This window comes from Halichoerus grypus, chromosome 6 (genome assembly GCF_964656455.1).
Source record: "Halichoerus grypus chromosome 6, mHalGry1.hap1.1, whole genome shotgun sequence".
Classification (NCBI taxonomy): Eukaryota; Metazoa; Chordata; class Mammalia; order Carnivora; family Phocidae; genus Halichoerus; species Halichoerus grypus.
In genome coordinates, this window is record NC_135717.1 from 64058922 (window position 1) to 64083252 (window position 24331).

Sequence of the window (24331 nt, forward strand, 5' to 3'; positions counted from 1 at the left end):
CTATTATGTTATTATTATACATTTTGGGTTTATTGTTACAACTATTCGCCTATCCTAAATAGCAAGCAACCATTCTGGATAATCACTAGCTTTAGTTTTATATCTGCTCTAAGGTAATAAATACAGAAATGATGTTCATAAAAAGATGTGAAAAAAGTTTAAAGTGAGTTTTCAAAAATATTTGTATATAACCATTTTTATTTAATTAAAGTAAGATTTTCTACAATGCTCTCAAATTCTGTTTGTGAAAAAGCTAAAAAAAATGCCATTTTTTTCTATCATCCATAAGATAAAAATCAGTGTAAGCAGTAGACATTGTTATTGTTCTGATATTCATGTTCTACTGAATTTCTCTAATTTAAAATTTCTTACAAGAATCCTTTCCTTTTAGACTCTCCTTACATACTTATTTTGAGTTGAAGACAGCTCTACTCGCATAAACTTATTGCTTAATAATTAATCATACAAATGGAAACTTTAGAATTCACCAAATAGATACATAGGAACAAAAAAAGAAAAAGGAACATCCCATTTTAGTGAAACACCTATAGTGAATTATGGAATAAAGCACTTTGAGTAGCAAAGTTTTCAAAAGTTGATATGCCCAGAAGAAGGCTGTTCTCTTTGATTATGCTCAGTGATACATTTTCTAAGTTGTCTTCTTGATTTTATGTTACCTCTTCATTTCCTTCCTCTTTGGCATAGCTAGCATTACGGACACTGACGGTATTTGCAGTTGGGAAGAGCTGCAAATGACAGAGGTTATCAGAGATTGCATGCTGTTGAATGTGTGGGAATCTTAAGCAATGTTTAGAAAGCACTGGAGTAGGAAGAAAGCATACGCCACTATGTCCAATTCAAAATACTTCACAGTTTTTAATGTTGTGCTCTTTGTTTCATGCAGTATAGAAAAAATCTGAAGTTCCGAGTGCTGACTTTATTCTTCAGCGCCCGGAAATTAATATTTCTGTGAAACAAGTACGTAAAAATAATGGATCACCCTACAAATTGGAACACGCCACATCAAACTTCTGCTTATACGTGGAAATCCTAATGCTGGTAAAAACAAAATTTTCTCTCACATGGGTAGAATAATTTGATTACCCTTTAATCCTTGCCCCAGCATTTTGGTAAAAACTATTTATTCTCTTCATAGTGTTTTCCTCTTTGAAAAGCAAAGTTTCATTTTTTCCCCTATGTTAAAATGACCATATTTTAAAAAAATCCATTATTACTTATTGGCAATATAAATAATTTTGTGCTTTTCGATGATGCTGATGTCATGTTCCAGTTGCTTCATCTCTTCTTCCAGCTTCTGCTTGCGGATCTTCTTTGGGATGGAGTCATTGAACACCAAGAGGGACTGAAACTCCTTATGCACCTCTTCCCAGTTCTTCTTCAGCCCCTGTAAATGGGAATGAGAACTGTAAATACTAAGGTAATTGCAAAAGTAACGTAAATGGTTAAAAAATATATATAGTGTACGGTGAAGAGAAATGTAAATAGGTAAAGGAAACTGATGAAAATAACTTTACAAAACGATATGTATTTATTGAGTACTTGGCTACAGTAACAGAAAATATTGTGCAGAGGCCAAATCCTGTCCTTGATTGTGTGCTCAGTTCCCAGAGGGAGTATTTATTTGCTCTGTTATGTTACTGTTACTTGTTTTTGCCATTAAATATGCATATGCAGAGTTACAAGTAGTATGAAACTAAGCTCATAGCAAATGCTTTGGTAAAAACAAGTGAGAATCGATGCCCCCCCCGCCCCCTGCAAGCAAGACATATTTTTGAATAGGAAATTATTTCTTATAAAAAATTTAGTTTTTTTCTTTAGGATTTTAGTTTTGAACCATTATCCCCATTCATCAAAAGACCTAATTTGGACTTGCATGGCACATTTGCTTATATTTGACTAAATGGAATTATACAAAATGCCAAAATTCAATGTAACAAGAGATGATCCTTTAAGTATTTTTTCAATATATTAGAAAGAACTCTTCATATAGTCAAGTGGTCTATACGTCCCATTAATGTATACCAGAAATGACTGAGATGTCATTAAATGTAAATGCATGCTAATTCAGTAATGTAGTTAATGTTTTATATTCTCAGAAGCTGACAAATTCAAAATTAGGGATCTCTAAGGAGTAATAAAGGTTATTTTCATCTGCCTAATCCCCATTTCTTATCACAGTGCACTAGAGGGTCTCATTGACAAAATGGGCTGAAACCTCTAATCGAATTTGAGCTATGAATTTTTGCAACATTAACACTTTCTGTTATTCACTATGGGTACACAAATCACTTTATTTACACAAAAACAAAAAGTCACACTGAAAGTAGAATTTAAAATATTGCCTTGAAAATATGGTCCTTGAAATCCATGGCTATATATTTAGGTGTAAGAGAAGATTAGAAGTTTCTTACATAATAACATCTTCATAATAAGCCTTCATAGTACAAATTTCATTTTGTAGAAGCTTTTGGGGGATAACATTTCAGGGGTTTATTTCCATGCTTAGGTAAAAATGATGATAGGGATAGAGCACCTTGTACAGACCAGGTTGACTGGGGAAAAGGGCAACAGATTTTGAGCCCTTATTGAGTGAGACTAGATGAAAGATTTAAGGAAAGGAAAAGAAAGAGGGAAAATATCCAGGTTACATTTTGAAAAGAGGGGGATGGGTTAGCACAGTTCTTCATGGTGTATGAGATGTATTCCAAAAAGATGTCCTCAGAAGAATTCTTTTTTCATAGCCTTTCATTATGAAATGAGAACTATGTTTCCACAGTGCTCCACAGGGGTGCCTACTGCAGAGAGGAAATCTATGCATTTATACACTTTCAAATATCAAAGGTTTTTCATAGCTACTTGAGTGATATTTCCACATTACTTGTGGTCACAGCAGCTACACTTTTTCTCTGTAGCCTTTATCTTTTAAAGGATAGTTTGCTTTATCTTCCAGTGTGTACAAAAACCTTTGGATCCAAGTCAACAGGCAGGGATGGGAACTAAATGTAACTAATATATTCTATTGACATAGCCTCTCTGCTGTTTTTAAGACTTATTTTTGTTATTTCATCTAAAAAATCTTTTATTCATTGCAGGAATAGTGATTTTCTTTTTTTCTTAATTGACCTCTCTCTCTTCTATTTTATTTTTTTTATTATTGTTAGTTTGGGAAAAGCTTCAGATAGGGAGAAGCAGTCATAAAATAAATAGGAAGTGCCTTCAGTGCCATGCTCCTCCTTCTCGTCGTGTCTCCCCCCCCCCCCCGCCCCCTTTAGGCTTCCAGCCTCTGAGCTCGGCACTGGTGGGAGGAGAGAGAGGTTGGGGCATTTCTTCTTCCTCTCCCTTGACGTTACCTGGACCCTAGTTCTGGCTCACATGTGTGTAAGGGCAACACTGTGCAGTGAGCCCTCTTCCAGGCTCCAGATCTTACCAGGCTCTGGTAACACTGTTCCTTGCCTCTGCCCTTCGAGCCTAGGGTGGTGATGGATTCCCGCTGTCCTTAGTCCTGGGGTGCTACAGAGTTTTTTGTTGGTTCCTGTAGCCCTGCTTTCCTTCTGTAAATAGTTCTTCATAAATGCGCTTCAGAATCCTGGCTGGTGGTGCCTTGTATTTCCTGCTGGATCTCTGACTGACAGAGCTTCCTTTTGTTACTTGCTACGCACGTGTGAACCATGTCGCAGGGGAAGCCCTGGCCTACGACTTGGCCGATGTGGGTTTTAGTCCCTGTTTAGCTCCTTGATAATTTTGTGACAAGGGTAAGGGCAAATGTAAACCAAACTCTAAGTGTACTGACAGTAAAGAGTGCATTTGTCTTGCTCACAATAGTATCCCCCTGGGCTGGGTACAGTGCCTCTTCAAGTGAATGAATAGATAAATGAACAAAATTTAACATATTTGCATTTTATATCCTCATATGTCAAAGGAAAAGTGTGGAATGATTAGACTGGATAATCCTCTAAGTATAATGAGACTGTTATTTTATGAAGAATGAGCAGGATGTGGCCTATTCAGGCACATAAACTATGTTGTCATAGTGCTGTGTGCAACTCTTAATCATGGAGGGAAACATGACTCAGGACTTCTCAGGAGCAGAGCTGGTGGCTCTGTTACCATGGCAGCTATATTACCTGGCTAATAAGGCATGTAAGGAAGGGTCTGCTACTGTCCTGTCAAATCCGCAGTGACCATATTAGGTAACTGAGGGCTGCTTATCCACTAAGCTAAAAAGACACAGGACAGAAGAGCCTTTTCCTTCTGAGGGAAGTTCTTCCTCTCTTTTCCTGTTTTTTTGTTTGTTTGTTTTTTAAGTATAATATGACATTATATCAGTTTCAGGTGTACAACATAATGATTTGATATTTGTATACATTGTGAAATAATCAGCATGAGTCTAGTTACCATGTCACTGTACAAAGATACAAAATATTTTTTTCTTGTGATGAAGACTTTTAAGATTCACTCTTTTAGCCACTTTCAAATATGTGATACAATATTACTAACTATAGTCACCATGGTGCACATTATATCCTCAGACTTTTTTTATAAACGGAAGTTTGTATCTCTTGATTACCTTCACCCACTTCACCCACCCTCAACCTCATTCCCCTCTGGCAGCCACCACTCTGTTCTCTGTGTTTATGAGTTTTGTTTTGTTTGTTTTGTTTTTTAGATTCCACGTATAAGTGAAATCATATAGTGTGTCTTTTTCTGTGTGACTTATTTCACTTAGCATAACATACACACACACAGATATGCCACATCTTCCTCACCCATTCGTACATCAATGGGCACTTAGGTTGCTTCCATATCTTGGCTATTGTAAATAATGCTGCAGTGAACGTGGGGGGACATATATAGTTTCAAATTAATATCTTCATTCTCTTTGGATAAATACCCAGAAGTGGAATCACTGGATCATATGGTAGTTCTATTTTTAATTTTTGAGGAACCTCCATACTGTTTTCCATAGTGGCTGCAAGGGTTCCCTTTTCTTTACATCATCACCAACACTTGTTTTTTATTATCTTTTTGATAATAGCCATTCTGACAGGTGTGAGGTGGTATTTCATTGTGGTTTTAATTTGAGCATCTTTTCATGTGCCAGTTGGCCATCTCTATCTCTTCTTTGGGAAAATATCTATTCAGATCCTCTGCCCATTTTTTAATTGGATTGTTTGGGGGTGTTTTGTTGTGGTAGTGGTGTTGAATTGTATGAGTTCTTTATATATTTTATATTTTGGATATATATATTATATATTTTGGATATTAACCTCTTATCAGATATATGATTTGCAAATATCTTCTCCCCTTCAGGAGGTTGCCTTTTCATTTTGTTGATGGTTTCCTTCCCTTTGCAGAAGCTTTCTAGTTTGATGTAGTCCCAGCTGTCCATTTTTGCTTTTGTCATCCTTGCCTTTAAGAGTCAGATCCAAAAAAAACATTGCCAAGACTGATATCAAGGAGTTTGCCACCTATGTTTTCTTCTAGGAGTTTTATGGCTTCATTCTACATTCAAGTTTTTAATCGATCTTGAGTTAATTTTGCATATGGTGTAAGATAATGGTCCAGTTTCATTCTTTTGCATGTGGTTGTCCAGTTTTCCCAACACCCTTTTTGAAAAGACTCTTCTTTTCTTATTGTATATTCTTGCCTCTTTTTTCATAAATTAATTGACCATATATGCATGGGTTTATTTTGGGGCTCTCTATTCTGTTCCTTTGATCTATGTGTTTTTATGCCATTACCATACTATTTTTTTAATTACTATATCTTAGTAATATAGTTTGAAATCAGGGAGGGTGATGCCTTCAACTTTGTTCTTCTTTCTCAAGATTGATTTGGCTAGGGGCGCCTGGGTGGCTCAGTCGTTAAGCGTCTGCCTTCGGCTCAGGTCATGATCCCAGGGTCCTGGGATCAAGCCCCACATCGGGCTCCCTGCTCGGCCAGGAGCCTGCTTCTCCCTCTCCCACTCCCCCTGCTTGTGTTCCCTCTCTAGCTGCCTCTCTCTCTCTCTCTCTGTCAAATAAATAAATAAAATATTTAAAAAAAAAAAAAAAGATTGATTTGGCTATTTGGGATTTTTTGTGGTGCTACACAAGTTTTAGGATTGTTTGTTACATTTCTGTGAAAAATGCCATTGAAATTTTGATAGGGATTGCATTGAATCTGTAGATTGCTTTGAGTAATATGGACATTTTAACAATATTAATTCTTTCAATCCATGAACATGAGATATCTTTCAATTTAGTTTGCCTTCTTCAATTTCTTTCATCAATGTCTTCTAAGTTTTCGGTGCACAGATCTTTCACCTCCTTGGTTAAATTTATTCCTAGGTATTTTATTCTTTTTGTTGCAATTATAAATGGAATTATTTTCTTAATTTCTGTTTCTGATAGTTTGTTGTTAGTGTATAAAAACACAACAGATTTTTATGTATTGATTTTGTGACGTGCAACTTTACTAAATTCGTTTACTAGTTCTAAGAGATGTTTGGTGGAGTCTTTATATATAAAATCATGTCATCAACAAATAGTGAGTTTTACTTCTTTCCCAATTTGAATGGCTTTTATTTCTTTTCCCTGCCTAATTGCTCTGTCTAGCACTTCCAATACTATGTTGAATGGAAGTGGTGAGAGTGAGCATCCTTGTCTTGTTCCTGATCTTAAAGGAAAAGTTCTCAGTTTTTCACTGTTCAGCATGATGTTAGCTGTGGGCTTGCCACAGACAGCCTTTATTATGTTGATTTAATCATCAAACTGATTTTGAATTTTGTCGAATGCTTTTGCTGCATCTATTGAGATAATCATATGGTTTTTATCCTTCATTTTATTACTATGGTATATCAATGTTGATTGATTTATGGATGTTGAACCGTTTTTTCATCCCTGGAATAAATCCCATTTGATCATGGTAAATGATACATTTAATGTATTGTTGAAATTGATCTGCTAATATTTTGTTGAGGATCTTTGTATGTATGTTCAACAGGGATATTTATGGCCTATGATTTGTGAGTGTATATGGTGTCCTTGACTGGTTTTTGTATCAGGGTAATGCTGGCCTTGTAAAATGAGTTTGGAAGCATTCCTTCATGTTCAATTTTTTGGAAGGGTTTGAGAAGGATAGATGTTAAATCTTTGAATATTTGGTAGAATTCATCAGTGAAGCCATCTGGCCCTGAACTTTTATTTGTTGGGAGCTTTCTGATTACTGATTACATCTACTTACTAGTACTTGGTCTATGCCGATTTTCTACTTCTTCATGATTCAGTCTTGGAAGATTGTATGTTTCTAGGAATTTATCCATGTCTTCTAGATTGTCCAAAATGTTGGCATAGAACTGTTCATAGTATTCTTTTATGATCATTTGTAGTCCTATGTTCAGTTGTAACTTTTTCTCTTTCATTTCTGATTTTATTTAAATCCTCTCTCTTTTTTTCTTAGTGAGTCTAGCTAAAGGTTAATTTAGTTTATCTTTTTAGAGAACCAGCTCTTACTTTCATCGATCTTTTCTAGTCTTTTTAGTTTCCATTTCATTTATTTGCTCTCTGATCTTTATTATTTCCTTCCTTCTAGAACTTTAGTCTTCTTTTGTTCTTCTTTTTCTAGTTCCCTTAGGTATAAAATTAGATGGTTTATTTGAAATTTTTATTGTTACAAAATCCCCTCTTAAACTGTCATCCCATAGATTTTGGTTGTATTTCTATTTTCATTTGAAAGTTTTTTTTTTTTAAGATTTTATTTATTTATTTATTTATTTAGGGAGAGAATGTACAAGCAGGGGAGGGGCAAGGGAGAGGGAAAGAGAGATTCTCAAGCAGACTGCACTGAGCGGGGAGCCTGACATAGGGCTTGACCCCATGACCCTGAGATCATGACCTGAGCCAAAATCAAGAGTCAGACACTTAACTGACTGAGCCACCCAGGCACCCCCAAAGTATTTTTTGAATTCTCCTTTGATTTCTTCATTGAGCCATTAGTTGTTCATTAGCATATTGTTTAATCTCCATATGTTTGTGATTTTTCCAGTTTTCTTCTTGTAACTGATTTCTAGTTTTATACCATTATGGTTGGAAAAGATGCTTGATATGATTTCAATTTTTTAAATTTATTGAGACTTGTTTTGTGGCTTAACATACGATCTATCCTGGAGAATGTTCCATATACACTTGTGAAGAATGTGTATTCTGGGTTTGGATGGAATGTTCTGTATCTATCTGTTAAGTCCATCTGGTCTAATGTGTTGTTTAAGGCTGAGGTTTCCTTATTGATTTTCTGTCTGGATGATCTATCCATTGGTGTTTTTTCCTATTTTTCAGCATTGGTTAGATATAAAAACCTGGCTTTCACAAAAGCTTGTACTTTCTATACATGGTAGAATCCAACTAGAGAGAGATGGGGTGGGAGAAGGAGAAAGAGAAAGCAAGAGAGAAAGAGAAAGAGAAAGAGAGAATGGACCACAAACCAGTACTCTGAAAATGACATCCAAAGTCCCACCTCCATGTCTGCCAGCCTTCTTGCCTACCTTCTTCCTTTCTTCTTCCCAGCACACCAATATTAAACCTCTGTGTTTATACTGGGCACTGAGTTAGGCACAAAGGAGACTGCTGTCAACAAAGAGACACAGTCTTTGCCCTTAGGTCACTTCTGCTGTCCAGAAGACCCTCTTACTGTGCAGTTTAAGGCCCAGCTACATCCTTCAGTGGATACTCTGTCTTAGAACCTGATAAAACTTATGATCTCTACACACACACAACACACATATATTTACATATGTACATATATACATATCACCTCTCCTCCATTATATTACATTATCTATGGTAGAATTTTATCTTATGCCCTTTTTAATATCTTTGAGGCTTAGCATGATACTTAATGCAAAACAGTAATTTAGTAAATGTTTACTAATGATTATGACATTAATAAAATGTTAAGAATTTATAACAGCATACAAATCCATTTTCAACAGAAGTTAATGTGGAAAAAATTTTTTTTCCTGTTTTTAAAAGGTTGCTAGAAATGACTTTGTAGAAATCTTTCAAAATAACAAGAATAAAGTACTATTTTTACCTATAAGAATATCATGACTATAGAAGAGTACAATTAGGTGCTTAATAAATACTCTCCAAAGATATTTTAAACGCTTCAGATAAAAGTCTTGCATTAAACACATAAGGTCATATATCTTTACGCCTAGTTTATTCAAAATACGGAAAATACATAAAAAACCTAACACCTGGTTATTTTAAAGTTTGGACATTTGGCTTATAGAAAAGAAAAAAAAAGTTGGTCTAGGAGCAGTTTCAATTATTCTAGAGCTCCATCTAGTGAAAAATATCTATTTTATGGATATTATTTTTGAAAAATTCAGGGGCATGACATGATAAATTTCATTTATGAAAATAAAAACACCTTTTGGCTTTACTTATGCATGTTCGCTGAAGGAGAAGGTGGGCCTCCTTACAACACTAACTACCCCAGGAAAAAACAGAATCTCACAAAATTGGAAACAAAATATGATTCAATAATTCCTAATTACAACTTTTGCTCTCCCCAAAGAGTCAGTGTGCTGCTCGTAGTCCTCACTATAACCCAAAGAGTGTGTTCTGATTTCAAAGTCAAGGTGCAGGCTTTAATATTCATTGATGATGGACCTTTCTTTCAGAGATGTTTGAAAGTACTACATATGAATATAAATTACAGAACGCTTACCTGCAGAACCGCCTCCCTTTCTTCATCGGGGAGCCTCTTCATAGCTGCTTTCCTAAGGTTTTCCTGGATATAATTATCATATTCTTCTTGGGCTTTCTTTACTTCCTCATTTCGCTTATGTATATATTCTGGTGTGATGCCATAATCCTTAAAAGGATTTTTCAGAAAAAAAAAAATCAATATCCTGAATGCAATCTGACATATGTGTACACATCAACTAATGACTGAGAGACAAAGAAATGTTACAGATTTTTTTTGAGCACAGCCTTTGCTCCAAACATGGTAAATTGACAAAATTCAAGGTTTTTTTTTTTCCTTTTCCCATTGGGAACTAGTTGATTCTCATCTTTAAAACCATCTGAATTGTTATTGTGGCTGCTTGTTTTTTCTCTTCTGAATGTTTCCAGCACCTGTTCCTGGCTGATGACTCAGTCCTTGTTTTACCTCTAAGAGTTGGTTTTTCTTTATTTCTTTTAGGTGCTTCAGCTTTTACCTTTAAATATCTTGAATATCTTGAGGTCCCTTTTGCAAGTTCTTGTTATATAAAAGAAGATAAATGCTTCTAAAGTATTGTAAAAACAAATACACAATGCACAACTGCTTTAAGTAAAAACTGACTTGGGACCCTAAGGTTGTTTTTGGAATGCCAAATCCATTTTGAAGGCTCCTGGGCTGCTTACAAGGATAGACAATGAAGCAATCCGCTGTGATTTTTTTCAGACTAGTAACTATGCTTGATACCACTGTGTACAGAACTACTCCTTGTTTATTTTTCAAAAAATTATTTGAGAATTTACTTGATGCCAGGTATACTAGTGAATAAGAAAGGCAAGTTTCTGTCCTTATGGAATGTGCATTCTATAGTGAGAGCAACTCACCAAAAATAGAGTATAAAGTAATATATGTATCAGTGCTCCAAACTGAAACAAAGAATAGTAAGGGGGAAGAAAGAAATAGGATCTATTTTAGATAAATAAGGAGGTCAGTGAAAAACTCTCTGAGGAAGCAGCTGTTAATAGGTATGATAGTCATTACAATTATTCATAAACATTCTGGTTCTTCTCCTTGTAGGCAATTGATGGGACAACACTTTCCTGATCCCCTTGAAGTAAGATGTGATCATGTGACCTGACTTGCCCAAAGAGAGTGGAAGTAACCTCTGTCCCTTTTGGGTAGAAGCCTCAAGAATTAATGGATGACTTGCCATGTTCTTTTTCTGTTTAGTATAATGATGGGAAATATTTGCGGTTGCCTGTGTCTTGGAATGAGGACAAGAAGCAGAGCTTCCAACACTTAATGGACATGGAGCAATAAGCAAACAATAAAACTTAGTTGCTTTTAGCTACTGAAATCAGGGGTTATTTGTTACCAAAGCATCACTTAACCTATCCTGGCTGAAAAAAGGGACAGTTTGAAATCCTAGCTATAAATGTGTTCCAGCAAGTTGCAAAACACTCTACAAATAAATTCTAAGAGCACAGAATTCTGGTAAGTTAGTGCAGTGGTAAACAGTCCAATTGACTTCAGGAAACACTGGGGGCAAAACCTCATTACAGCTAAGTAGTTACTGATGCTCATAATGATGATTCTGAGTCATTGCAAAGAGATTAAATTATATTTGGCATATTCTGTTTAATAAAGGGAATAACGTAATACATTTTAGGAAAAAGAACTATCTCGCACAAGGGTAAAAGCTTCAGTGATCTGAAATATTCCCACATGCTGGATCACTGAGGGCTAATGCATACTCTTAATGTTAATAATTAATACTACCCACTCTCTATTGAACTTTTATTGGGTGCCAGATATCATGTCAAGTCCTTGATAGATTTTATATCATTTAATCCTCACTACAACCCTGTGATAAATCTAATAATGTGTGAAAGATCACAGAGTTAAGTGGTGGAGTCAGAATTTGAAACGATGTCTCACGCCCATTGCCGTGGACCTCAGGCAATCATCAGTGCTTCAGTTTGTTTTCACAGATGGTTTCCCATGGCACAAATGGGCATACCATATTTTATGTGAACTAAAACATGAGGTTCACTCACTTTTATAAAAATGGCATTGCCCTTTAAAGACTTGATCTCTCACTTACCATTAATAGGTTTTATCTTTTTTTAAACTTTATAATTTCCTTCACATAGGCCTTATACATTTTTAAAGATTTTATTTATTTATTTGAGAGAGAGAAAGAGAATGAGCAGGGGAAGGACAGAGGAAGAAGCAGATTCCGGGCTGATCAGGGAGCGGTATGTGAGCTCAATCCCAGAACCCTGAGATTAGGACCAGAGCCGAAGGCAGTTGCCCAACTGACTGAGCCACTCAGGTGCTCTGGGTTTTAAAAACTTAACTCTGATCAGTGGAGAGTAAGTTGAGAAAGTCCTTCACGAACCCTGAATGCCTGGCCAGCAACACCAAGAGTGTAAGAGGTGCAGAGTGTTTGCATGCTTGGTAAACAAGCACAGGAAGACTAACTGAATATTTTTCTGTCTCCATGATGAATACTCTCAATTCTCTGTTCAGGGCAGAAAATGTACTGAAGTGGACAGCTTAGGCAGAAGGCAGCCAGAAGGAGGGGCACAGTGTGGGCAAAGGAGAAGGGTTTTTACATCATAGTGGACAAATAATGGATTGGAAGTTGTTTTAAAGTGAAATTTCTGTTTTTCATCCCCTATGGGACAAGGGCTATGAGCAGCCCTCAGGGCACAGGAGGAAGTATTCATAGAAGCCTGAAATAACTTTATCGCCATGTGCTGCCAACCCCTAGATACTTGCTAAGGTCTCCCAAAAGTGTCTTAGCTTATTGAGTGACAAGAGTTTCCACAGAGAGTAAGTGGTGTACTCTGACAACAGCCTTGAGGTTCCCGTTTTGATTTTGAACAGGCACTGGATTCATCATGGTAGATCACTGGACTACCTTGATGCAAACCCCTCATACATCACTATTGCAATTTCTGTTTTTCCTCTTCCTTCCTTTCTTCCTTCTGTCCTTCCTTTCTTTTTTGCCACAGTTTATTATTATGGATTATTATTCTTTAGGATTTTGCATTCATATTTTACTATGTGTGTTCCCAGCAGTTTTATACTCTGTAAGTATACAAAGCAAAATAGATTTTATATAAGGTATTTTTGTAAGCTTTTTAAATTTTAAAGATCTTCTATATTTAAACAAACTGAAGCTCCTATAATTTTCAACAATGAAATTGTATGCCTATCTGATAAGCACCTTTTCAGATAGAGATGAAGGTCCCAAAAGGACTAGCTTATTGTACAGTACTTTCAAGGTCTGCTTTATTCCAAACACATTCAAGTTGAAATTGTAATGTGAATTATTTATACTACATTGATAGGATGGATGGCTCTAAAATTATTTTCCTTTTCATTTTTCCTCTTTCTCTTACCAAGATACTGCAACCTAATGACTAAATCTTAGGACTTTCTGAAAGGTTATTTCTTAGTAATGACTCTTAGTCATGCCTATGCTGTTCATGAAATGTCCACCACACTAAAAATTAACATCTTTTGGAGAATGTTTGCTATAATTGTTAAATATATTAATAATTGAAATTAGGGGAAACAATTAGAGCTTTCCTCTACTGGCCTACATGGTGTTATTCATTCCAAATTCTCCATAACTTCATCACATTAGATTTGGACCAAACACAGATTGCAGAGGAATAATTTGCCCTGTGAGAGCACTATTAATAATAATATGGATAATCACTGTGAACACCATACTTAAATTATTGCATTTTAGGTCTCATTAATATATCACAAGGCTACCTTTTTATTGATGTATTTTGGAACTAGTCCTGAGGTTTCAAGATCATGCTGGTCTCCAGTTCTTTTGTCAACATAAATTGGCTTAGGCTTTCTAGCCACTCCCATAATGACATTGGCTGCATTTGTATTTATAAAATTTTTTTCACTCTGTAGTCCCATGACTGGATGATCAGTCCGCAGTGGCACAGGAGGCTTTTTGGGCTCATTCCGATCAAACCTTTTTTCTGTTAAACATAACATTTTCTTGTTAATATTAAATTATAAACATTGCTATTCAGTACTACTTATAATATCTAGATATTTTACCAGTAGTATATTAGAGTTTTATTAATAATATATTCAAATCTTTAGGGGTAAATCAGTAATCATAAATGCCAAAAATTAAGCACAAAATAATCAATTAATATGTTGAAGAAGAGTATACAAGTCTAAGGGAAGAAGATAAGCACCCCAATCATATGTTAGCTAACTAGTATATTTTTACTAGCTATTGTGAAAGTATTTTCTTATAAAGATATCAACAATAAATGTTTAGCTTTTTCACTGAAAAAAATTCAAAGAAACTTTACTCTTTTCTGAGTACTAGCAATATTACTGGTAATTGTTTCTTCAGAGGAAAGTTACTGTAAAGTCACCAATAAGTCAAACTTGGTGAAAGTCCAAGAATTATGGAATTTTTTCACTAGAACTCTTATTATAAGGTATGAAGATCATATAATAGCTTTGTCCCCAACATGCAGCTTAATGAATACAAATTACCAACACAGTTGAAGTTTCCAGTTCACTCCTCCCTGATTGCATCTCACTTCCTAAAATTACTACTATCCAGAATTGATCTTATTTATTTCTCTCTACCACATTCTCTTCATTAGCAGCAGATGAGACTGGCCATTTTTACACAGCCTCTTCAAGCTGACCATCCGTACTCATCTATTTTGATAGAGCCACATCAAAATGGTTTGTCAGAATGCTAAAATGTAAAATAATTACAATTTATTTCCAAGAACTGAAGGCAACAGCCATCTTAACAAAACCTTACCCAATCTTAACTCCACACAATCCTAGGTACTTTGCCTTTATTCATTTCTGCACTGTTTGAACTTTTTATGAGTTTATGTAACTTTTTTTTTAAGATTTTATTTTATTTATTTGACAGAGAGAGAGACAGCGAGAGAGGGAATACAAACAGGGGGAGTGAGAGAGGGAGAAGCAGGCTTCCCGCCGAGCAGGGAGCCCGATATGGGGCTCGATTCCAGGACCCTGGGATCAGGACCTGAGCCAAAGGCAGATGCTTAACCGACTGAGCCACCCAGGCGCCCCTATCTATCTTTTATTAGCAGGAAAAATGATACTTATTATTAAATGTCTGAGGACTGGATTAACGTCTTGTTATGGGCTGAATTGTGTCCCTCCCAATATCCATATGTTGAAGCCCTAACACCAGTACCAAACACATTTCTGTTTAAGCTACTCAGTTAGTCTGTGATACTTTGTTATGGCAGCCCTAGCAAGTCAACACTACTGATATTAATTCTACACACCCAGAAATATTATAAAGGAGTTTTTGAATATTTACTTATTCATTAATTCATGCAATATGTTTTTGTTGAGAAATACTATGTCCCCAGTTAATGCTCTAGGAACTGCAGATACAGCAATGAACAAGAGACAAAGTCCCTGTTCTCATGGAGTTTACATTATAGGGGGAAAAGAAAAAATAAAATTTAATATGTAGAATATAATGTATATATTTGCTTGAACTATATGTGAAATTGTTTACTGTTTCTGATCTACCAAAATAGTATCTTCCGATTTAATGTATTAATGAGATGTGAGCATTGTTAGAAATTGAATTTGGAGTTCCTATAAAGCCTGGAGCAGAGAATAAGGGCTCATTGTTACAACCCAAATAGCTTCCTTCTACCAGATACACTCAACCAAATGAGGTTTGCAAAATCTGTTTGCCTGAAAAACTAGAGTTATCTATCCTCTAGATGTTCACATTGAAAATATTAAGAAGCCCAATTTAATTATGAATTGAAAGTGCATGCAAATGTAATATAAGGAAATCTGTAGCTTTAGAAATGCATATAAGAGGTAAAGCTGAATTCTTAGAAAATGAGGAAACAGTTTAGAAAGACTGATAATTCATTCTTAGGTGAGTAAGTAGAGTAAATTACAACCCTTGGTTGGTTTTGGTTATTCACTGGATGGTGCCTAGAGCCAGCCCCGTCTTTACTTTATGTTACATCTATTTAAACATCATCTTTCCTCTCATCCCAGATGTAGGGGTTGGCAATGGGGCGAGGCTTGGAAAATGGGATGAGGATGTCTTTTCACAAGGTATTTGATAGTTGTGATAATAAATCTGAAAACCAAATGGTTTTCTTAAGGTTATATCAAAATGGCAATGTCAACACAGCCTTGTTGTCACGCAGATGTTCTACCAATTGAATTTAGAGAAATATTCATGTATCTGTTAAGTATTGTTCAGTGTGCTAGCAAATTTCTGTCTTCAAAACTATTGTGTTCAAAATGACAGAATATTCAAAAAGAGACTCGAAGCAGCCTTGGTCTATATTACCTTTAACTCGTTGGATTGAGTTAACTCTTGCAACAACCGACCTTCTTGATTATTCATAAGGCCAATATAATTTTGTGTTTGTTTTGTCCTGTTATATAAGGGAAGAGATAGACTTCCCTTTTTCCTTATATGATATTTAGGATTTATATAGTTTGGTAGTTGTTATGTAATGTATTTAACTCTAGAGAGGATACGTGAAAACCTAAGTAATATCACTGAAATAAACTAATTCCATTTTAAGATTTTCCAGTGTTCTCAAGTGGTTGTGGGTCACAAAATACCAAAACTCCCCTTGAGAAAGATACAAGAGAGACTTTCGAAAGACCTGAATTTGTGCAAGAATATTGTATTTTTAGATGTGCTTTTTCCATCTTTCCTGATAATATCCTCATCCTTTGTCATGGCATTATGGGTTATGAGAGAGGATTGTGGGATATAAAATATTGCCGTAAGGAGAAGTAGTTTCACTTTTGTCAAAAGGAACATCCTAGCTGGGCTTGAGATGTTGCATTATTTCCTTGATGGCAGGCACCATAAAAAGACTAACTTTGCAAAAGAGAGAGACTAATTTCCCTCTCCTCTCTATTGTCCTAAAACATCAGGAAAGACACACCCAGGATAGGAAGAAGCTGCTTCCATGCATACATACCTGTCCATTTTCCAGATAGCCTTCTTCCTAATCTTCCTAATATCTATATATTCTATGACCATGATTAATTACATAATTTGCAAGGCCTAGTACAAGATGACAACGTGGAGCTCCTTGACCAAAAATTAAGAATTTCAAGAGGGCAAAAGCAGAGCATTAAACCAAGCTTCTAAGCACACAGCCCTGTGTGACTGCACACATGCCCAAGAAGCTGGCTTTGTCTCCCACTCATTTGTGAAGGCTCCTCCATTACACCTGACTCATTTACTGTCCTAATGGTCTTAGAGATCTGGGAGAGATAAAGCCCATGCCTGATAGTTGCTTCAACTGGTGTAACAGTTGTGAGTCTCATCTCTTGCAGAAAAGACCAGACACAGTTTAGATGCCAGGCAATCTTCTCACTGGGGTTTCAAACTCAAGAAAATTGTTATTTGATACTGAAATCATCTGGGTAGGGACTAAGATGGTGAGGCATGTGGGGCGGGAGGTAGGGCTTTATTGGATAGACCAAGATGTACTTCAGAAGCCTGCACCATCACAGGGAAAGTCTATTTTGGGGACCACTTAGTATTCTCCACCTTCTTTTTCCACTACATTCTCTACTTCTACTTCCTCCTAGAATTTCAGGTTCTGTTAAATATGAGATAAACTTATCACCTGTGAACATTTAATATTCATTGGCAGTAAGATAATTCTAGTTAAATGATCTGTTAGCACTTTTAACATTAGAAAGAGTGATAAAACCTACTGGGTGGTAGAGTTTTTTCCTTTGAATGTTTCTTCAGGAAATCCTTTGGAGAAGGTACTTCAACTTTTGGTGGTCCCATAGTCTTCATTGCAGCTTTATGTTTTTGCAGGTTATCTTTTACAGATGTCTTAAAAATGGATATGTACCTAAAATTTTTTAAAAAATTGTAGCATTTGTATTTCCAGTAAAAGTGATTTCAAGTTTAAGAAAAGATACACTTTTTAAATATATATAAGTCTATATTCATTCAGAGACAGACATAAAGTGTAGTTAGACAATTAATATCTGATGTAATTTTAAAAATATATTTGTGTTTAAATTTTCTATATTGCTATTTGTTTTCTACGTACCCCTTTGTTCATTCTTCCTCTTTTTATTTTGCCTTATTTTTTATTTTTGTTTGACTTTATTTTGTGGATGTTCTAAAGTTTACAATATACATGTTTAACTTACCAAAGCCTACCTTCAAGTAACATTGTACCATGTCACATACAGTATAAGAACCGTACAAAAGAATATTTGCATTTACCCCTTCCCCACCTTTGTCCCAGTGTTGTAATATATTTTATTTCAATGTGTTATAGAACCCATAATTCATTGTGATTATTTCCCTGTAAAAAGCTAACTATATTTTAAATAAATTTAAAGAGAAAAAAATAATTTCTAATATTTAACGTATATTTACCATTTCCAGTGTTTTTTATTTCATTGTGTAAATCCAAATTTCCAACTTATACCCTTTCTTGTGCATTGAGGACTTTGTAACTTCTGGCTTCTATTGTTTCTGATGACATATTTGCTATCCTTCTTCTTCTTCTGTATGTGATGTTTCTTTTTTCTTTGGCTGCTTTTAAGATTTTTCTCTTTATTACTGGTTTTAAGAAATTTGATTGTAATATCTCTTGGTATGGTCTTCTTCTCCTCCTCCTTCTTTTCCTTCTTTTTCTTCTTTCTGCTTGGGGCTCATTGTGGTTCTTGGGTTTGTGGATTTGAAAATTTCATGAACTTTGTCAAAATTTTGGCCATTATTCAAATATGTTTTCTGTTTACCCATCTCTCTCCTCTCCTTCTGCAATTCTAATTATACTTATGTTAGGCTCCTTGATGTTGTCTACAACTCACTGATTCACTGTTTTCCTTTTCAGTTTTTTTCTTTCATTTTGTATTGTTCTATTACTATGTTTTCAAATTCAGTATTTTCTTCAGTGTTTTAGCTACTGTTAATACCATTCAGTAGACCATTTTCATTTTAGAAGTGGTACCCTTTATGTCTAGAAGTTAGATTTTGGTCTTTTTTTTTTATCCTTCCATTTCTCTTTGTATCTTTCTCATGTTTTCCTCTACCTTCTTGAATACATGGAAAATATTTAAAATAGTTTTAATGCTCTTGTCTACCAATTCTCGCATTGATGTCATTTCTTTGTCTGTTTGTATTGACTGATTTTTCTTTTGGCTATGCATTATATTTCTGGGTCCAGAAGAGCTTTGAGTCTAGTTCTAATTTGGCCCCACTACTGAGGCAATATACTATTGAGTGCACTACTCAATGCCCTATGCCTTAGGTGTTTCCACTCTGGCTGGTGGGAATTTGAACTTTATCTGGCTCTACTACCTTCTGTTGGTTATTTCTCTGGCCTCCGTGGTTTCATTACATACATGTACTGTTAACCAAAGACTTCAGAAAAATCTTCTTGCATATTTCTATAGCACACACTCTCTCTCTCTTTTTCTCTCTCTCCAGTCCTCTCCTCTCTGGTACTCTGTGTCTCTGTGCTGTGAATTCTACATGCCTTGACCTCCCCAGACTCTGAACTCTATCTCCTTTAACTCAAGGGACTGCTGGGTCTTGTTTCAATTCCTCTTTCCTGGACTTTGGCCTGGAAACTCTCTAGGAAGAATGTTGGGCAATTGTGAGGCTTGTTTCTCTTCTCTTAGAAATGATTGCTCTGTGCTGCCTATTGTCCATTGTCTGAAAACTACTGTTTTACACTTTTCCCCCTAGTGTTTTAGTTGTTTAAGGTGAGAGGGTAAATTCCATCCTTGATTGGAAGCAGAAGTTCAGCTATACCACTTTTAACAACTCGTATTATCTTCTTACTTAACGTGGATAAATTTGTTTGGAGAAACATTGAATTACTTCTTGCTTTTAGGGGTCTTTCCTCAATCTTGAATTCAATGGCTAGGGATCAATTATGGTCTAAACTGAATGAGTTTATTAGATACCTTCAGAAAATAATGTTCAATTCAAACTTGTACCTTAAATTTCATATGCAAGTTGGAACTGGCAGATATTATCTCTTGATTAATAAAATAGCTTTCCTTATGGTAAGAAAAGTGTGTATACTTTCACCTTTTTAATTTTCAATATTGTGATTCAGTACATTATTTTGTGAACTGAAAGCTTAGCCATTTGTTACACAAAACAATACGTTTTATTCTATTTGAATAATTTTTTACTTTTCCAAACTACAAAAATAGAAAAAAATGATGAAACTAATATAATGGTATATGCCAATTATATCTCAACTTTAAAAAATGAATAAAAATCTAGTTTTCCTCTATCCCCTCAATCCATTTTCCAAATAAATTCAGTTTTCTATATTTCTATTTATTATGAAATATAACTTGATTTTTTAAAACTTAATATAATCTCTTTACATATTAGTACATGTAAAGTTTACTTCTTTTCTTTACAAGAGATGAAGAAAAGTGTTATTATTATGGAAGTCTGCAGAGACTGGACAGCCAAATAAAAATCTGAATAAACAATTTCTAACACTGGTCATAAAACTCTGAGACCATATATGGTAACAATGGGAATTTTAACATAAAATTTCATTATACTAAAAACAAAGACTTTGGAATATTTTTTACAATCTTTGAATATAAGTTCATTTTAAAGGACTACTGCTTTACCCAATTGAATTATTGGCTACAAATTGTCAGCAAAGTAGATAAGAATCTCAGAAGAAAATGACCCCGTCATCTAAGATTTCATAATAGTCAAGATTGCTTAGCAAAGTTAGATATATAACTAGACTTTAAACAAAGAGATGTTACAAAGCCTCCGAAGATACAGACTTAACAGTATGGAAATTGAATAAAATGAAAGATAGTCCAAGAAGAATGAGGAGCTCTGAAAATGAAATTCTGACTACATGTCACAGTTAATTAACATCAATGAAAACCAGAAAGCCTTAAAAAAAAAACCAAAACAGCCAACTAGTCGGTGCTTACACATTAAATATTCCCATTTTTAAAAAGCATGCATCCAGAAACTCCACAACGGTAAGCCTGATGTCAATTTTGGAGAGCATCTAAAAACTTGTAGAGAAGCAATGATTAAATGAGCCATTTGGAGTTTCAGGTCACTGAAATGAACATAATTTTTTTTAAGATTATTTGACTCATAAATCAGGAAAATACCTTAGACATAATATACATCTTTATGTTAGCAAAGCCTCTTATCCTTACTGATAAGGTAGAGAAATATGAATTGATTAATGGATGCATATGGATGACTGACTGAACCCTCAAAACCAGTATTGCTCTCAGCCTAGAAAGAGGTGTTTAGTAACCAAAGTACTTGCCCTGTTCAATGACAGATGGAGATAGAAAAGACATACTTATTAGATTTGCAAATGACACAAAGTTGGGAGGGATCGTTGAGAGAGTATATGAAAGATTCAAAGTTCAAAACTATCTTCATAGATAACGAGTTTAGATCAAAAACAGTTACATTAATTATAGGATGGTAGAGACCAACCTTGGTCATAATTCATGTAGAAATTTCAATGTGAGGCAACGGTGGGGAAATGAATGTCAAAATGCTAATGAGTGTATTAATAAAAGTACTGCATTGCAAGGAAAGAGATAATGGTACCATGGGCTGTTCAGTACATACCTGGAATATTACTTTAAACAAAAGGGAAAGACAGAATGATCAGAGACATTAAGTAACTGGAACCATCAATAGAAGGGTGACAAATTTGGTGAGCATCTTGGAAACCATCTCATGCATCGTGAGCCACTAAAATTTTGAAAATGGATTCATGGCTTCTCATTGACTTTAACACTGTTATATCTTGAGTCCCAGCTCATTAAGTTCAACTGCAAGAGGATGCCCTTCACCCCACTTTCATTACATATATCCATTTTCTAAGTTCTCATTTTGTTACCTGCATCTCTCATTAGGGTTTCCAATAATATATGATTTTATTGTTAGTCTGCACTATAAACTGCATACTATATATATATAGTATATATATACTATATATAAACATATTAATGTTTATACTTCAGTGTCCCAAGGAGACTGTAACCTCTGAGGTGTGGGCGATCACAATGCAGTCAGTGGCTGAGGAATCCACCTCTTTGTGAAAGCTGGACAGTCATCTTGCTAATTTTGCAAAGAGCTGCAGTGAGTTTCCTTGAAGCTGGGTTTGTAACTCAGTAATGCAAATAAGTCTTGTAGGTTAATACATTTCTTTCTTATGATTAATTCTTATTATTAGTAAGGGGATTGGGTCAGGGCAAGTAAATGTTAGTGTGGTGAGAGGAATGTGTTAAATGTGTTATCATGTTCTGTTTTTATATATTGGTGGTTTATATATTGGTGGTTTTATTTACTGGTGGTTTAATTATCAAATTAAAACCTTCTCAGGGTTGTTGCAGACAGTGGAGGTTGTTTTGGATAGTCTCACTCTAACAGAGAGAGTTCTTTGGCACTGCATTTGGATGCCTTCTATTCCCTTTACCATGAGTTCCTTTTTCCTACTTACACCTTCAGAGTCAACCAAGGAGTTTTTGCTGTCACTTGCAACATTTCCCAAGAACATTCTCCAAGGGCAATGTTATACACATAATAGCGGCTCAGTTATTGCTTGCCAAATGAATAAAGATTGTTCCTATGAAATTTCTTGAAAAAATTACTTAGATGCAGTAAAGGGGCATCTTTTTAATTTACCGGTGAACAAAACACCTATCTCATAAAATGTCTTAACATTCAAATTCACTACTCTATAGAAAATACAATCTACCAGTGGTTACAGAAAGGAGGAGCTTTATCTAGTACAACGTACAGGAATTTTTGACCAAAAATTCATTCAGCAATAGTTAATTTGAATCCTCCTCATAAACCCTGCAACTCCATCACATTTTACTTTACATTCCTCTTTCCATTCTCAACTAGATTTTGAGAAGCTAATAGAAAATAATACAGGTACTACTCTTGTTAAAACCAGATACTCAGGCTTAAAATGGAAGGATGTGCCCACTTGTTTATGTCGTGCACCCCAAGTAATTACTAGTAAAAATAACTGGCCATTAGATCTGAAAGGAAAAGTAAAGATTATCTGAATCATTTAATTTGAAAATTTATTCATGATTCCCAAACCAATTGTTTTCAGAGCCTGCTGTTTAGCCTAGTGCTCTTTCAATGTGCTTTTGACTTGCATCAGCAAAAGAAGAAGGGTAAAAAAAAAAAAACCCAGCAAATATTTCGAGTACTAGGAGGAATGAGATTTTCTGCACGAGTTACCTTCTTTTCTCCCCATAGATTTACATAAGTTCTAAACCACTACACAGGAGATTAACTGAGATATTTACTTTGGGGTAACGTTTTGAAATGTGGGGAATTTAAGGGGTCCTAACACCTATGTAAGAATTTTAACTCAATTACATATTTTTGGGCCTCCATCCATCTACTCTTCCTTCTATCCAATTATCAGATCCAGAAAAGACCTTAGAACTTAATCTATTTTGTTTTACCAATAAAAAGACTGAGCTTCAGAACAAACAAGAATTTATATTTGACAATAATCTCAGAAATAAATAACTACCATCCCTTTAGAGAGGGAGTGGTAGTGTAGTCAGAAGTAAAACAATGAACTCCTGAAACCAAATAACAAGTATCCTAACACAGGATAATATAAATGATTTTCTCTTTTCAACAGCAACAAGAAATTTCAGGCCATTTTGTATACCCCATCATGTATGAACAATTTATCTAATCACAAAACAATTACATACTGTATTAACAGGCGGCTAACATAATAAAATGGTCCTCTCTCATCACGGATGGCCCTCTCTGTGAATTGTGAGATGCGAAATACCTAGATTTTGCAGCCACTTCCTTAAGAAGCTGACATTCAAGACTACTTCACTGAGACAAAAATGTATGTTATTTCTTTTTCAACGTCATATGATGGTCAGTTAATCCTGAAATAGCATAATTATTCCTTATTCTTGTTTCAAGTGATAATCTTTGCTTACCCACATACCTAGGAGGCTGGGGAGGCTCCTTCGAGTCAATGGGTATGAGGTTATAAATGCTCTCAGAAAAGCAAGTTGTATCCATGGCCACCAAAATGACTCCTTAAAAATAATCAACTTTTTTCTCACTATACCAATATCTGTATCTATCTTCACGGGGTTTCCCTTTTCCTTTCCTACTCTTGTCTTCTCACAGAACTAAGGTTTCTCTTTTACCTAATTTCCCTTTGACCTCTTCTTAGCAGTCCTCTCTTGGGAAGAAAATAAAACAGGCCTTCTAATTATCTCGGGGTTGCTTAGCGTTGTTGACGGCGTGGTTGCCTTGGAAACAGTTGCTAGGCTACGGGGAAGTGGACGGCAGCACGGTAAACTAGGTTTCCTCTCTTCCCCCTGCAGTTTTTCTGCTGGAGTTCAATATGGAAACCACTGTTTATATGTGCCTTTGGGAATAGTGAGTTGAACGGCATCCCCTTAAAAATACTGCACGTTTCTGTCTCTGCATATTTGGAGAGAAGCATACACTCCACCAGAGACGGTACGGAAGTGCCGCCGGTCTGTA

The 24331-nt window shown here is 35.3% G+C and overlaps 1 protein-coding gene and 1 long non-coding RNA gene across 2 annotated transcripts; one reads left to right on the plus strand and one right to left on the minus strand.

Moving 5' to 3' along the window:
• Window positions 1–236: 236 nt before the first annotated feature.
• ENKUR (enkurin, TRPC channel interacting protein) lies at window positions 237–24045 on the minus strand. Its single transcript, XM_036072702.2, has 5 exons — window positions 23781–24045; window positions 17500–17645; window positions 13519–13742; window positions 9733–9879; window positions 237–1405 (listed from the first exon to the last, which is right to left on the minus strand). Exons 1-5 carry the CDS (start codon window positions 23855–23857, stop codon window positions 1232–1234), a joined length of 768 nt encoding a protein of 255 aa, XP_035928595.1. The 5' UTR covers window positions 23858–24045; the 3' UTR covers window positions 237–1231.
• Window positions 1326–11073, plus strand: LOC118523240 (uncharacterized). The gene is made up of 2 exons (XR_004911003.2): window positions 1326–1438; window positions 10804–11073. It is a non-coding gene; the product is annotated as an uncharacterized LOC118523240 (long non-coding RNA).
• Window positions 24046–24331: the final 286 nt, after the last annotated feature.